Here is a 13,719-nt window from a genome sequence, read left to right on the forward strand (position 1 = left end):
TGTCAGGCTCCCCATCTCTTTCACTCTAATCTCTGCTCTTCCTAGCTCAGCCCGTGTTCGTACATATGTAGGTCACCCAGGGCTGGCCTACTTAGTGCTTCCTGGGCTTACAAATTCTGAGAAATGTAATAATTCTGAGAAAAGCGAGGGAGAGACAGCCTGTCTGCCTGCTCTGTGTCTCCCTCTCACCCCATCATAAAAGGCAAATGAAAAAAGGGAGGAGACAGGAAAATGAAAAACGCAGCATGGCTGCGTGTGTGCACGGACTCGAACAGAGAGAGGTCTTCAAATGAAAAGGGATCGCTTTTTTTTTTTTATTAAACAAAAAACCTTTCCCTTTGAAATTGGGGTGTTTTTGTTGCGTTGCCACGGTCATTGGTTTTAAAAGGTGAGGGCAGGAGGGGAGAGGAAAGCAGCGCAGGCGAAAGAACGAATGCAAAGGCCTTTACGATTTAGGCCATGTAACTAAGCCCTGGCTAATGTCATCGGCCCTCTGAATAAGCCTTAAAGAAAAGAGCGAGGGGGAGGCGGGACTGGAATAAGCTAAACAGAATACCAATAAATAGGGAAGTCGAGCTCATCCTATGAAGCCCCGTTGGAAAAACTATGAAAGTTGTTTGGAATAAAGGAAACAGCAAAGGAAGCACCCCCCCACCTGTCCACATCGACGGGACAGCAGTGGAGAAGGTAGAAAGTTTTAAAGTTCCTCGGCATACACATCACTGACATGTTCCACCCACACAGACAGTGTGGTGAAAAAGGCGTAACAGCGCCTCTTCAACCTCAGGAGGCTGAAAAAATTTGGCATGTTGCCTAAAACTCTCAAACTTTTACAGATGCACAATTGAGAGCATACGGTCGGGCTGTAATCACCGCCTGGTACAGCAACTGCACCGCCCACAACCGCAAGGCTCTCCAGAGGGTGGTGCGGTCTGCACAACGCATCACTGTGGGAAAACTACCTGCCCTCCAGGACACCTACACCACCCGATGTCACAGGAAAGCCAAAAAGATCAAGGACAACAGCTACCCGGAGCCACTGCCTGTTCACCCTGCTACCATCCAGAAGGTGAGGTCAGTACAGGTGCATCAAAGCTGGGACCGAGAGACTGAAAAACAGCTTCTATCTCAAGGCCATCACACTGTTAAACAGCTATCACTAAACACAAAGAGGCTGCACAAACAAACATTTTATACCATCTATTGGATCTTGCCTATGATGCTCTGTCATTGCTCATCCATTTATTTATATGTATATATTCTTATTCCATTCTTTCACTTAGATGTGTGTATTAGGTAGTTGCTGTAGAATTGTTAGATTACATGTTAGATATTGCTGCACTGCCGGAACTAGAAGCACAAGCATTTCGCTACACTCGCATTAACATCTGCTAACCATGTGTATGTGACCAATAAAATGTGATTTGATGATCGTGGATTGGTCTAATGTGGGAAATATAAACGGTGGTGAAAAATCAAGCTACACTACTTTCAGATCATTTCCATTTCAAACTGTTGAAACATCAGTTAACTGTGGCCTAAATACGCAAGGCCTATTTTGTGGTTGTTTGCGAATAACACTTAGAGCTTCTACATGCACTGAAAATGTCCTCATCGAGATTGATCCGTTTGTGATGTTGAGATTGTGATGCCTACAACAAGCCTACAACACATAGGGGCCTATTTGTTGGCCCAAATATCTCCACGGTGAACAAACGAGAGGAACCAACTGGCACGACGTCTCGTTAACCTGTGGCGAAGGAAACGTTCCAAAATAGCTTATTAGGATAAGGTGAGAACTAGATCCACCCGAAACAAACCTAGGGCTCTAAAGGACTGAATATCAGCTGTCTTTGAATGAAAGGCAAATGTCAGTACAATGGAGCTCTCCGATTATCTTTTAAAGCTATACGAACGATCCAATGTTTTTGAAACAGCTGACAGACATTTCCCTAATATTTAAGACTTGTTATTGAGTTTTTACCTGAAATTGTAACATTCTGAAATTGTCGCAATGGCGGAAACCTATCCTCCCTCCAAAGCATGTAAAATGTAGAGCAAACAAATAGGGTATGTTTTTTCATTTGTAACGTTGTGTGGTGATTTCAGAGGTGGCACCAAAAAAAAATCCCTTAAAGTACTACTCAAGTAGTTTTTTGGGAGTCTCTGTACTTGAATTTACTATTTTATATTTTTGACAACTTTTACTTGTACTCCACTACATTCCTAAAGACAATAAGGTACTCTTTACTCCATACATTTCCTCTGACACAGCAAAGTACTCGTTAAATTTAGAATGCTTAGCAGGACAGCAAAATGGTCCAATTCGCGCACCTATCAAGAGAACATCCCTGGTCATCCCTACTGCCTCTGATCTGGTGGAGTCACTAAACACACATGCTTCATTTGTAAATTATGTTGTGTTGGAGTGTGCCCCTGGCTATCAGTAAATAAATAAATAAAAATACATTGTGCTGTCTAATTTGCTTAATATAAGGAATGTGAAATGATTTATATATACTTATACTTTTTAAACAAAAGCATATTTTAGCAGTTACAATGACTTTTGGTACTTGAGTAAAAGTAATTGGTTTAAATATACTTATGTACTATTTTACTGAGTGACTTTCACTTGAGTCTTTTTCTATTAAGGTATCTTTACTTTTACTCAAGTATGACGATTGGGTACTTTTCCCACCCCTGACTGCAGTTTAAAGTTTGTATGAGAGGGTTAAATCGTACATTTTTGATCGGCTAACGTTACTTGACGAAGACATGCTTTTAGCAACTCTGCTTAAGTCATGAAGCTAAAATGTAATGAGTGTAGCCACTGACCACTGATTAAAAGCGGTAGTTCGCGCTTTCAGTTTTGCACGATTGCTGCCATCAATCCACGGTTTCTGGTTGGGGAAGGTTTTAATACTCGCCGTGGGTACAACATCAATGATGTGCTTGCTAATAAACTCGCTCACCGAATCAGCGTACACGTCAATGTTGTTCTTCGACACTATTCGGAACATATCCCAGTCCTCGTGATCGAAGCAATCTTGAAGCGTGGAATCAGATTGGTCAGACCAGCGTTGAACAGACCTGAGCATGGGCGTTTCCTGTTCTAGTTTCTGTCAATAGGCTGGGAGCAACAAAATGGAGTCGCGGTCAGATTTGCCCGAAAGGAGGGCAAGGGAGGGCTTTGTATGTGTTGCAGAAGTTAGAGTAACAATGATCCGGGATTTTGCCAGCCCGGGTCGCGCATTCGATATGCTGATAAACTTTTGGGAGCGTTGTTTTCAGATTAGCCTTGTTAAAATCCCCAGCTACAATAAATGCAGCCTCGGGATATGTGGTTTCCAGTTTACATAGAATCCAATGAAGTTCTTTCAGGGCCGTCGAGGAATCTGCGTAGGGAGGCTATACACGACTGTGATTATAAGTGAAGAGAATTATCTTGGTAGATAATGCGGTCGGCATTTGATTGTAAAGAATTCTAGGTCAGGTGAACAAAAGGACTTCAGTTCCAGTACGTTGTTATGATAACATCACGACTCGTTAATCATAAGGCATACACCCCCGCCCACCTTACCAAAGAGACGTTTGTTTCTGTCTGAGCAATGCGTGAAGAACGAAGGAGACTGTACCGACTCTGATAACGAATCCCAAGTGAGCGATGTTTCAATGAAGCAGAGAATGATGCAATCTCTGAAGTCTCTCTGGAAGGCAACCCTTGCTCGGATTTCGTCTACCTTGTTGTCAAGAGACTGGACATCGGCGAGTAGTATACTCGGGAGCGGTGGGCGATGTGCCCGTCTACGGAGCCTGACCAGAAGACCGCTCCGTCTGCCCCTTCTGCGGTGCCGCTGTTTTGGGTCGCCTGCTGGGATCCGATCCATTGTCCTGGGTGGTGGACCAAACAGAGGATCCGCTTCGGGAAAGTAGTATTCCTGGTCATAATGTTGGTAAGTTGACGTTGCTCTTATATCCAATAGTTCCTCCTGGCTGTATGTAATAAGACTTAAGATTTCCTGGGGTAACAGTCTAAGAAATAATAAAATAAAAAAATTTAAAAAACTGCATAGTTTCCTAAGAACGTGAAGCGAGGCGGCCATCTCTGTCGGCGCCAGATGTTTATGTGGATATATTGAAGCAACATCTCAAGACATCAGTCAGGAAGTTAAAGCTTGGTCACAAATCGGTCTTCCAAATGGACAATGACCCCAAGCATACTTCCAAAGTTGTGGCAAATTGGCTTAAGGACAACAAAGTCAAGGTATTGGAGTGGCTATCACAAAGCCCTGACCTCAATCCTATAGAAAATTTGTGGGCAGAACCGAAAAAGCATGTGCGAGCAAGGAGGCCTACAAACCTGACTCAGTTACACCAGCTCTGTCAGGAGGAATGGGCCAAAATTCACCCAACTTATTGTGGGAAGCTTGTGGAAGGCTACCCGAAACGTTTGACCCAAGTTAAACAATTTAAAGGCAATGCTACCAAATACTAATGTGTAAACTTCTGACCCATCGGTAATGTGATGAAATAAATAAAAGCTGAAATAAATCTCTCTACTATTATTCTGACATTTCACATTCTTAAAATAAAGTGGTGATCCAAACTGACCTAAGACAGGGAATTTTAACTCAGATTAAATGTCAGGAATTGTGAAAAACTGAGATTAAATGTATTTGGCTAAGGTGTATATAAACTTCCGACTTCAACTGTATATGGATGGGTAGATGGATGACCCCCTCTGAGCTTGCCCTCCCTCTCACCTCTTCCTGGCGCAGGCCGTCAATGAGCTCCATGACCTTGGTGAAGTGGTGGCAGCGGTTGGAGTGGTCCACAATGTGAGTGGGGAAGGGCTGGTTCTGCCAGTGTCTCCACTCCCACAGAGACAGCTCCCTGGTTGGCCCGCTGGAGAGCAGCTCCACCTACAGCCACATACACAACATAATCATAAAACATACCACTTAGCATATATTATTCAAAGAGATAATGGGGCGGCAGGTAGTGGTTAGCTCGTTGGGCCAGTAACCGAAAGGTTGGTGGATCGAATCCCCGAGCTGACAAGGTAAAAATCTGTCGTTCTGCCCCTGAACAAGGCAGGGACACTGTTCCTAGGCCGTCATTGTAAATAAGAATTTGTTCTTAACTGACCTGGCTAGTTACATAAAGGTAAAAAAAATAAAAAATAATCTAAGATACGTGAGTGCATACATTTGTAGTGTGTGTGTGTGTGTGTGTGTGTGTGTGTGTGTGTGACTGGCCAATGTGTTTGATCCGTGCAAGAATTTAACCCATGACTCACCCGAGGTGGCGAGCCTTCCTGTTTTGAGAGGAAGCGGGACTGTCTTAGAATGGGTGGAGCCTCCCCCTCCCCCAGTTTCATCGTAGACTCCCAGTGAGTGAGCTCAGAGGGGCTAAGGAAGCCATCCTTCTTCACACTCTCCTGGTGCCCGACTGGATCATTAAAACACAAGGGGGAAGCCGCCTTTATACTCCAAAGCTGAGAGAGGCCCGTTGTCTGTCTTTCAACTGTTACAAAAGCTTACAATACAGGTACACGGAGAGCCAATACATACACTACCGTTCAAAAGTTTGGGGTCAGTTAGAAATGTCCTTGCTTTTGAAAGAAAAGCAACATTTTTTGTCCATTAAAATAACATCAAATTAATCAGAAATACAGTGTAGATTTTGTTTATGTTGTAAATGACTATTGCAGCTGGAAACAGCAGCCCATTATCAGCAACCATCACTCCTGTGTTCCAATGGCACGTTGTGTTAGCTAATCCAAGTTTGTCATTTTAAAAGGCTAATTGATCATTAGAAAACCCTTTTGCAATTATGTTAGCAGAGGCTGAAAACGGTTGTGCTGATTTAAAGAAGCAATAAATCTGGCCTTTTTTAGACTAGTTGAGTATCTGGAGCATCAGCATTTGTGGGCTCGATTACAGGCTCAAAATGGCCAGAAACAAAGCACTTTCTTCTGAAACTCGTCAGTCTATTCTTGTTGAGACATGAAGGCTATTCCATGTGAGAACGCTGTGTACTACTCCATTCACAGAACAGCGCAAACAGGCTCCAACCAGAATAGAAAGAGGAGTGGGAGGCCCTGGTGCACAACTTAGCAAGAGGACAAGTACATTAAAGTGTCTAGTTTGAGAAACAGACGCTCAGATGCTCAACTGGCATCTTCATTAAGTAGTACCCGCAAAACACCAGTCTCAACGTCAACAGTGAAGAGGCAACCCCCGAGATGCTGGCCTTCTAGGCAGAGTTGCAAAGAAAAAGCCATATCTCAGACTGGCCAATAAAAAGAAAAGATTAAGATGGGCAAAAGAACACAGACACTGGACAGAGGAACTCGGCCAGCATTCCGGAGTCGCCTCTTCACTGTTGACATTGAGACTGGTTTCTTGGCAATTTCTCGCACGGAATAGTCTTCATTTTTCAGAACAAGAGTAGACTGACAAGTTTCAAAAGAAAGTTCTTTCTGGCCATTTTGAGCCTGTAATCAAACCCACAAATGCTGATGCTCCAGATACTCAACTAGTCTAAAGATGGTCAGATTTATTGCTTCTTTAATCAGCACTACAGTTTTCAGCTGTGCTAACATAATTGCAAAAGCGTTTTCTTATGATGAATTATCCTTTTAAAATGGTAAACTTGGATTAGCTAACACAACATTCCATTGGAACACAGGAGTGATGGTTGCTGATAACGGGCCTCTGTACGCCTTTGTAGATTTTCCATTAAAAATCAGCCGTTTCCAGCTACAATAGTCATTTACAACATTAAAAATGTCTACACTGTATTTCTGATCACTTTTATGTTATTTTAATAGACCAAAAAAATGTTATTTTCTTTCAAAAGCAAGGACATTTCTAAGTGACCCCAAACTTTTGAACAGTAGTGTATGTCAAATGAAAAATATTTAGTTAAATGCAAACATTGCTCTGCTCTGGAAAAGATGCCCAAATATTTGGAGCACAGTGATAACAACACCAAGACTATTATCTATGAGAGTCTTTGCTGTCGGTTCGATTCAATCACAGACATATCAAGAGCCCCAGCCTCTCTTACCTAGATCATGCGGAAGAATAAGGGACTCACGTTGGCCCTCCAAGGAGTGGGACCTGCGCCCCCTCCAACCCCCGGCGAGCCGCCCGCTGCTCTCCCGGTGGTCAAACTGGCCACAGGTGATGTGCATCTTGTGCAGGGCGGGATGCACCCCGTCGGGCAGCATGCGGGGATTGTGGGGGAACATGTGGAAACTGTGGCTGTTCCCCACGATAGACTTGTACACCTTGCGCTTGTTGCTCTGGCTCTGGTTGTAGGTCTGAGGGGGAAACAAAAGATGTCCGACAAAGAGTTGGGCGGTTGCAGATTAGGGGGTCCGCGCTCAAACAAAGAGCGTTTCAAAACGTAGTCAAGATGATTTAAAGCTATTTCATGCTTACAATGCGTTCAGAATGTATTCACACTTTTCCCACATTTTGTTGTGTTACAGCCTGAATTTTAAAATGTATGAATTTTTTACGTGTCGTCACTGGCCTACACACAATACCCGATGGTGTCAAAGTGATTTGCTTAACAAGTCACATAATAAGTTGCATGGACTCCCTCTGTGTGCAATAATAGTGTCTAACATGACCTTTTTAATTGACTACCTCATCTCTGTACCTCACACATGCAATTATCTAGAAAATCCCTCAGTCAAGCAGTGAATTTCTAACACAGATGTCCAATGCCTCACAAAGACCAGGTTTTCCAATGCCTCAAAGACGGGCATCTATTGATAATGGGTAAAAAGAAGAAGAAAAAAAAGACATTGAATATCCCTTTGAGAATGTTGCAGTTAATTACACTTTGTAAGATGTATCCATACACCCTGTCACTACAAGGATACAGGCGTCCTTCCTAACTAAAGGATTTCACCATACGGCCAATGGTGACTTTAAAACAGAGTTTCATGGCTGTGATAGGAGAAAACTAAGGATGGATCAACAACATTGTAGTTACTCCACAATACTAACCTAATTGACAGAGTGAAAAGAAGGAAGCCTGCACAGAATAACAAATATTCCAAAACATTCATCCTGTTTGCAACAAGGCCCTGAATTAGCACTGCAATAAATGTGGCAAAGCAATGAACTTTTAGTCCTAAATACAAACTTTTAGTCCTAAATACAAACTGTTATGTTTGGGGCAAATCCGATACAACACAAACTTCTAAAAACTTGTTTTCACGATTACGAGGTATTGTGTGTAGATGGGCGAGAGGATATATATATATATTTTTAAATCCATATTGATTTCAGGCTGTAACACAACAAAATGGGGAATAAGTCAACGAGTATGAATACTTTCTGATAGCACTGTATCTGTTAATTCTAGACACAACTCTAGAGCAAAATGTTTTTGGCGGATGATCAATGTGTGACAATTCAGGATAAGCATGGGTTCTTAAAGCAGTGCCAGGTAACACAAAGTACACTTGAGGATGTTTGGTTTATCTTCGCACAACAAAGGAAACCAATATAAACGGTGAGATGCCTGGGAAGGAGCCAGACACGTGTAAACACTAGACAGAGACTCCAGAGCCAAAATCCGTCAGACACAAAAGACTGGACCCGGTTGGGGGTTGTGGAATTTGGTATTTTGAAAGAGTGGAAACACAGCTAGGTCTAGAGCACACTTTATACCTCAGTCTCGCCCTCTCTATTCAACTGTCTAAATAAATAAATAAATACGATGGAAAAAAATAAGGACATTCCATTGACCTGGTCCTAGTGACGTCTTGCTAACCCTTATGTTAATTGTCATGCCAAACATAAACACGTTTGGAATGACAACAATCATAGGAATAACCGTAGAGGTACAGCGCAAACAGATGTGGGACCATTCCTAAGATTCCAAAGGCAGGAGTTGTCGCTCACTCTCTCCTCTCGTCCCTCGGCCAAGATGACCACTATGCGCCCTTGGCGTTTGCGTCCGGTGCGGCCCATGCGCTGAACCAGGCGGATGGGACTCTTCTGGGCGTCGAAGCACACGATGAGGTCCACCTCGCCGATGTCCAGCCCCTCCTCGCCCACGCAGGTGGACACCAGGGTGTTGAAGCCCCCCTCCCGAAACCTCTGCATCACCTTCGGTACAGAAATCGATACATTTTATCAGGATGACAGAAATGTTCACTGTGCCTGTATGTGAAGTCAATCACAAACATGTATGTCTGTGCTGTCAAGTCATGTGGTTCTAATGATTTAGTGGGTAAGAGCATGGTGATAGCAACACGAGGGTTGTGGAATCGATTCCAGCATGGGGTCAGGGCCACAAATACTGAATATGAGTCACTGAATGGTGCTGAATTACCATATTTGCGCGCACAAACACACACCTGTGAATATATACTGTACTTTGTTTGCATCAATAAATTACTGAACCATTATACTGGTAATTGAATCCAGCACAGTTTAGGATTAAGGTAAATGTTTCCTTATACAGCAGCTCTCATGAAGGCACAGAGCTGAAGGCACAGTGCTACTGTACTCTGTGACATCATGTCCTCGGTGCCTCAGGGAGTTGAAGAGCTGAGCAGGCCTATGCATTAACTGCGTGTCTCTGTACAAAACAGAAGCCTTAAAATATTCAGGAGTCGGGACCAACGCAATTTATCGACGACCTGCAGAGGAATGATACTTATGAGCAGCATAACATTTTGTGCTAAAGTACAAATAGGGGGGGGGGGGACCAGCTAGTTCTTCAAACGCTACTGTCGGCTATGTTCCTGTAAGTTAATGGTGGGTGCTACATTTAGCCTAGAGGCTAACAGTTTAGCAATTCAATTGATTTGCTGGTGGTTGTTGAAGAACATAAAACATATCATTTATATAATAATCTTTACCTGAACTGGCTGCTTTCTTTATCGTAAATCGCCTTACCTTCTCCATTGTATACAGGCCTACCTACATTATGTTATACATGTGGTACAGGTGTGAAAATATATTTCTACCAGCACACCAGTCTCCCATACCCTACCTATGCAAATTAATCAACAAAACTCTTTGGGTCTCCTTAACGTACATATTGACATGAATTTTACTTGTGATTTCAACTTGAATGTGTTATTGTGTATGTTTTGTAATATCCATGTATTTCAGTATATTTGACTGCCATGTGGATATCAGTACATTTAAATGAATAAATTAAACAAAATATTGGCAGCTCGCCAACACAGTGACAAGACAGAGCAGGATGTGTTAACTATCTAAGCTAAGCATACACTCTGTCTGCCAGTCAGGAATAGAGAACACTGAGGGCCTGAGAAGACAAGCCTAATATGGTCAATGTTGTAGCCGTCTCCAGGACACACAAAAAAAGCACCTTAGCTTCAGTCAGAGCTGCTAAGCAACCACACTTTTGGATAACATTGAATGTTTGTGCCGTTTAGCTTTGCTCAATACAGGTATTTGGGAGGCACTTTCCAGTGTGTCCTTTGTTGGTTCATTTGGACCAAATCCCAGTACAAGCACAATGTAAACCAAGCCATGTTAATCAAATACTACCCTTTATAATGACGTTATCCTGGCGTTACCTTGAGCTTGTGTCATCAGTCTTGTCACCTGGTGTGACAGTGGCACGTGCATTGTGTTTTTTTAGTATTTATCAAAATCAAATCGCATTTTATTTGCCACATGCGCCGAACACAACAGGTGTAGACCTTACAGTGAAATGCTTACTTTACAAGCCCTTAACCAACAATGCAGTTTTATGAAAAATAAGTGTTAAAGAAAGTATTTACTAAAATAAAAAAAACTCAAATTAAATGATTTTTAAAAAATGATTAAAGAGCGACAATACAATAACAGTAACGAGGCTATATACAGAGGTTACGGGTACAGAGTCAATGTGTGGCGGCGCGGGTTAGTCGAGGTAATATCAGACATCTTATTGAGGAGATAGGACGCATAGAAGGAGGTAAGTGAAGAGAGGGGTTGTAAACAAAGCAGCCGTAGGTCTGGGATTCAAAGCAACACGGCAACATACTCGCAGGCCTATGCACTGAAGGTGGTGGTCCAAAAGAGTTCTTCGACTGTACACATGGGAAAACCCTTTGAAGAACCCTTTTTGGGTTACAGGTAGGACGCTCTGTGAAAAAGTTCTTCAAAGGGTTCTTCCATGTGGACAATCAAATAACCCCGTTTATGTTCTATCCAGAACCTAGAGTGTTTTTACCTCCAGCTGCTCCTTCTGGGTGAACCCTTTGACCCCCTTCCCTGCCGAGGCCTGGCCCATAAAGGTCATGACTTTGACCAGGGGCAGGTGGCGATTTAACATGGCGGCAATCTCCTGCACACTCTCCCGGAACGACGAAAAGATCATCACACGTGTGCTCACTTCCTGGGGCCCAGAGCCTGGACCAATCAAAGAGGAGAGGGAAAAGAGAAAGAGGTTACTTACAACCAATGGAAAGGGGGCAACCAGCGCTCACTTCATGTAGTTGGAAATTCAGTATGTCTTAATTTCCTTTTATGCAACATTTCATACTGAAATACACACTGCATACATTTGGTTAGTGCCATCCTCAGTGCGTGCTCTTACAACCGATGAACTGCTTATTAAGTGCATCTGATACTACTCAAAGCAAATACGGACTAACAACACCTGGAGCACACTGACTTTAACCATGCCATTCAAGCCTGCGGTTTACCTCGGCTCAAGATAAATATCTTAAAAGGATGAGTCATCGCTAAGAGTCGGATGCAGTTAGTCGCTACTAACAAGAGAGTAAATTACCAGTGCTGGAGCTCTCAGCCCATGTTTTAAAGTGCCCGAGCACTACCTCCTCAAGCTTCTGCAGTTTGGGGTGGCTGTAGATGAAGGGCTCCTCGGGGCCTGGAAGCAAAGCGCAATACATGGCAATCAGGTCCGTCAGGGCCCACGACACCCTTCATAATAAACATTCACAATTAGGAGAAGCATTGGTAACGCTTGTTTTTTTTACAGCCAGCTGTTGAACAGGTAGTTATTTAGAAATGACTTGTTACAACGGTACTTGACTAATAATTGCGTAATAATTACACTCCGGTTTCTTTGAGATTCATCGACACAAGCATCACTATGCACCATTTGGTACCAGTTAGTTCTTTGAGGTATAAGTACCAAAACAATACTTCTTGTTACCACAGTTTCTTAGTATTCACCATGTAAATACCAGGAAAGTACCAGCCTGGCTGTAAAATAAAGTGTTATCGTGTGGCTTCAAAAACTGTAGGAACAGGGCTGTAGGAACGGTATCCTACCGGTGGGCTTTCCAAACATGGCCGCCATCTCCTGGTACAGGTCCATGAAGGTGGCGTTGCGCTGTAGCTCGTTCCTGGCTCGAGACTTCTCTGAGTTGGCATAAATAGAGAAATCAGCTGAGCAGAATGCAAGCTATCACTTGAGTGAGTGAGTGAGTGAGTAGGGAGGTGCCTCCTACCTACCTTTGGTGCCATCCATGATGCCCTGGACATAGAAGAAGAGGGAGCGCAGGCCCATTTGGAGCAGCAGCTCGTAGCCATGGTACAGGCTGATACACAGGGCAAAGTCCCCCTCCAGAGCCCCTTGCTGAGCCCCCTGTTAACAGCCAGGACCACAAAGAGAGGCTTAACGTGTGTAGCTTGACTTAATTTGACAGCAAGACAGAACATGACGTAACTTGACATCGATTTGCAAGTCAATTTGACATTGGATTTCCATCGCAAAACAGCTTGATCATAGACGAAAATGAATAGGGGTTACTCTGAGGACATTCCTGCTCCAAAAAAGATGAGCATTGGTTGGCTATGTGTTACAAAATGTTCATAAAGTTATTAAAAGTATAGTGTAAGTCAAGGATTGCCTTTCTCTCTGTGTGTGTGTGTATGTGTGTGTGTCGTGTGGTGGTGGTGTGTGGTGGCACTGTGTGCCTGCATGCATCCGTGTGTATACCGCACCGTGACGTGGGGCGGAGGGTTCTTGCGGAACTGTTCCCGGGCCAGGATGAGCTGGTACTTGGTGAGGGAGTGCAAGTCGCGGTGAGACATCGCCCTGTTCTGGATCAGACGGCCCGTGAACCGTTCCAGTACCTGGAACAACAATGGGCGACACAGACAGGATAAGTTGAGCGCCTATTTCAACAAACGCAATACAAAACCGAAGAAGGCTCTGCAATTATCTGTTCCCTATTTCAGAGCGAGGCAGATTTATTTTTATTTTTGTGGCCACAATATTCATATCCTTTAATCTTCCCAGCAGGAGATTGAAGTCTCCAACAGGAAGCCCTGGAACCAATGTGACTGCAATTATTCAGAATAAGATACGTCAATTATAGGCTGGTATAGAAGAAAAATAAGAAAAGAATGCTTTGCATGGAGTCCTCGATTCACATAAGTCGCTACTCACATTATTTACAGAACCGATAATTCCAGTGACCTTTTACATCGCAAAAGCATATTAGATAGATACCAATCGAAGATATTTTGGTCACACACACAAGACAAACACATTAGGGAGGATTTCCCCCAATCAAGGTGAGGATTTCAACCGATTGGACATAGTAGTCATAGACTGTTTTCTCTGCTACCGCACGGCAAGCGCTACAGGAGCGCCACGTCTAGGTCCAAGAGGCTTCTAAACAGCTTCTACCCCCAAGCCATAAGAATCCTGAACTCCTGAACATCTAATCAAATGGTTACCCAGAGTATT

At 43.3% G+C, this 13,719-nt stretch overlaps 1 protein-coding gene across 3 annotated transcripts in view; it reads right to left on the reverse strand.

The window, feature by feature from the left end:
* fancm (FA complementation group M) overlaps window positions 1-13,719 on the reverse strand; it is a 67,971-nt gene that overhangs the window by 26,253 nt on the left and 27,999 nt on the right. For 2 of the 3 annotated variants that reach the window (XM_029674963.2, XM_029674961.2), the window contains exons 5-13: window positions 12,969-13,100; window positions 12,477-12,609; window positions 12,294-12,383; window positions 11,788-11,886; window positions 11,227-11,405; window positions 8,931-9,137; window positions 7,075-7,330; window positions 5,300-5,451; window positions 4,764-4,922 (exon numbers count right to left, since the gene is read on the reverse strand). In XM_029674963.2, coding sequence (XP_029530823.2) covers window positions 4,764-4,922; window positions 5,300-5,451; window positions 7,075-7,330; window positions 8,931-9,137; window positions 11,227-11,405; window positions 11,788-11,886; window positions 12,294-12,383; window positions 12,477-12,609; window positions 12,969-13,100 — 1,407 coding nt within the window. The remainder of the gene's footprint in view (window positions 1-4,763; window positions 4,923-5,299; window positions 5,452-7,074; window positions 7,331-8,930; window positions 9,138-11,226; window positions 11,406-11,787; window positions 11,887-12,293; window positions 12,384-12,476; window positions 12,610-12,968; window positions 13,101-13,719) is intronic. The other variant, XM_029674964.2, reaches the window with a different exon arrangement.

Source organism: Oncorhynchus nerka, linkage group LG12 (assembly GCF_034236695.1).
Source record: "Oncorhynchus nerka isolate Pitt River linkage group LG12, Oner_Uvic_2.0, whole genome shotgun sequence".
Lineage (NCBI taxonomy): Eukaryota > Metazoa > Chordata > Actinopteri > Salmoniformes > Salmonidae > Oncorhynchus > Oncorhynchus nerka.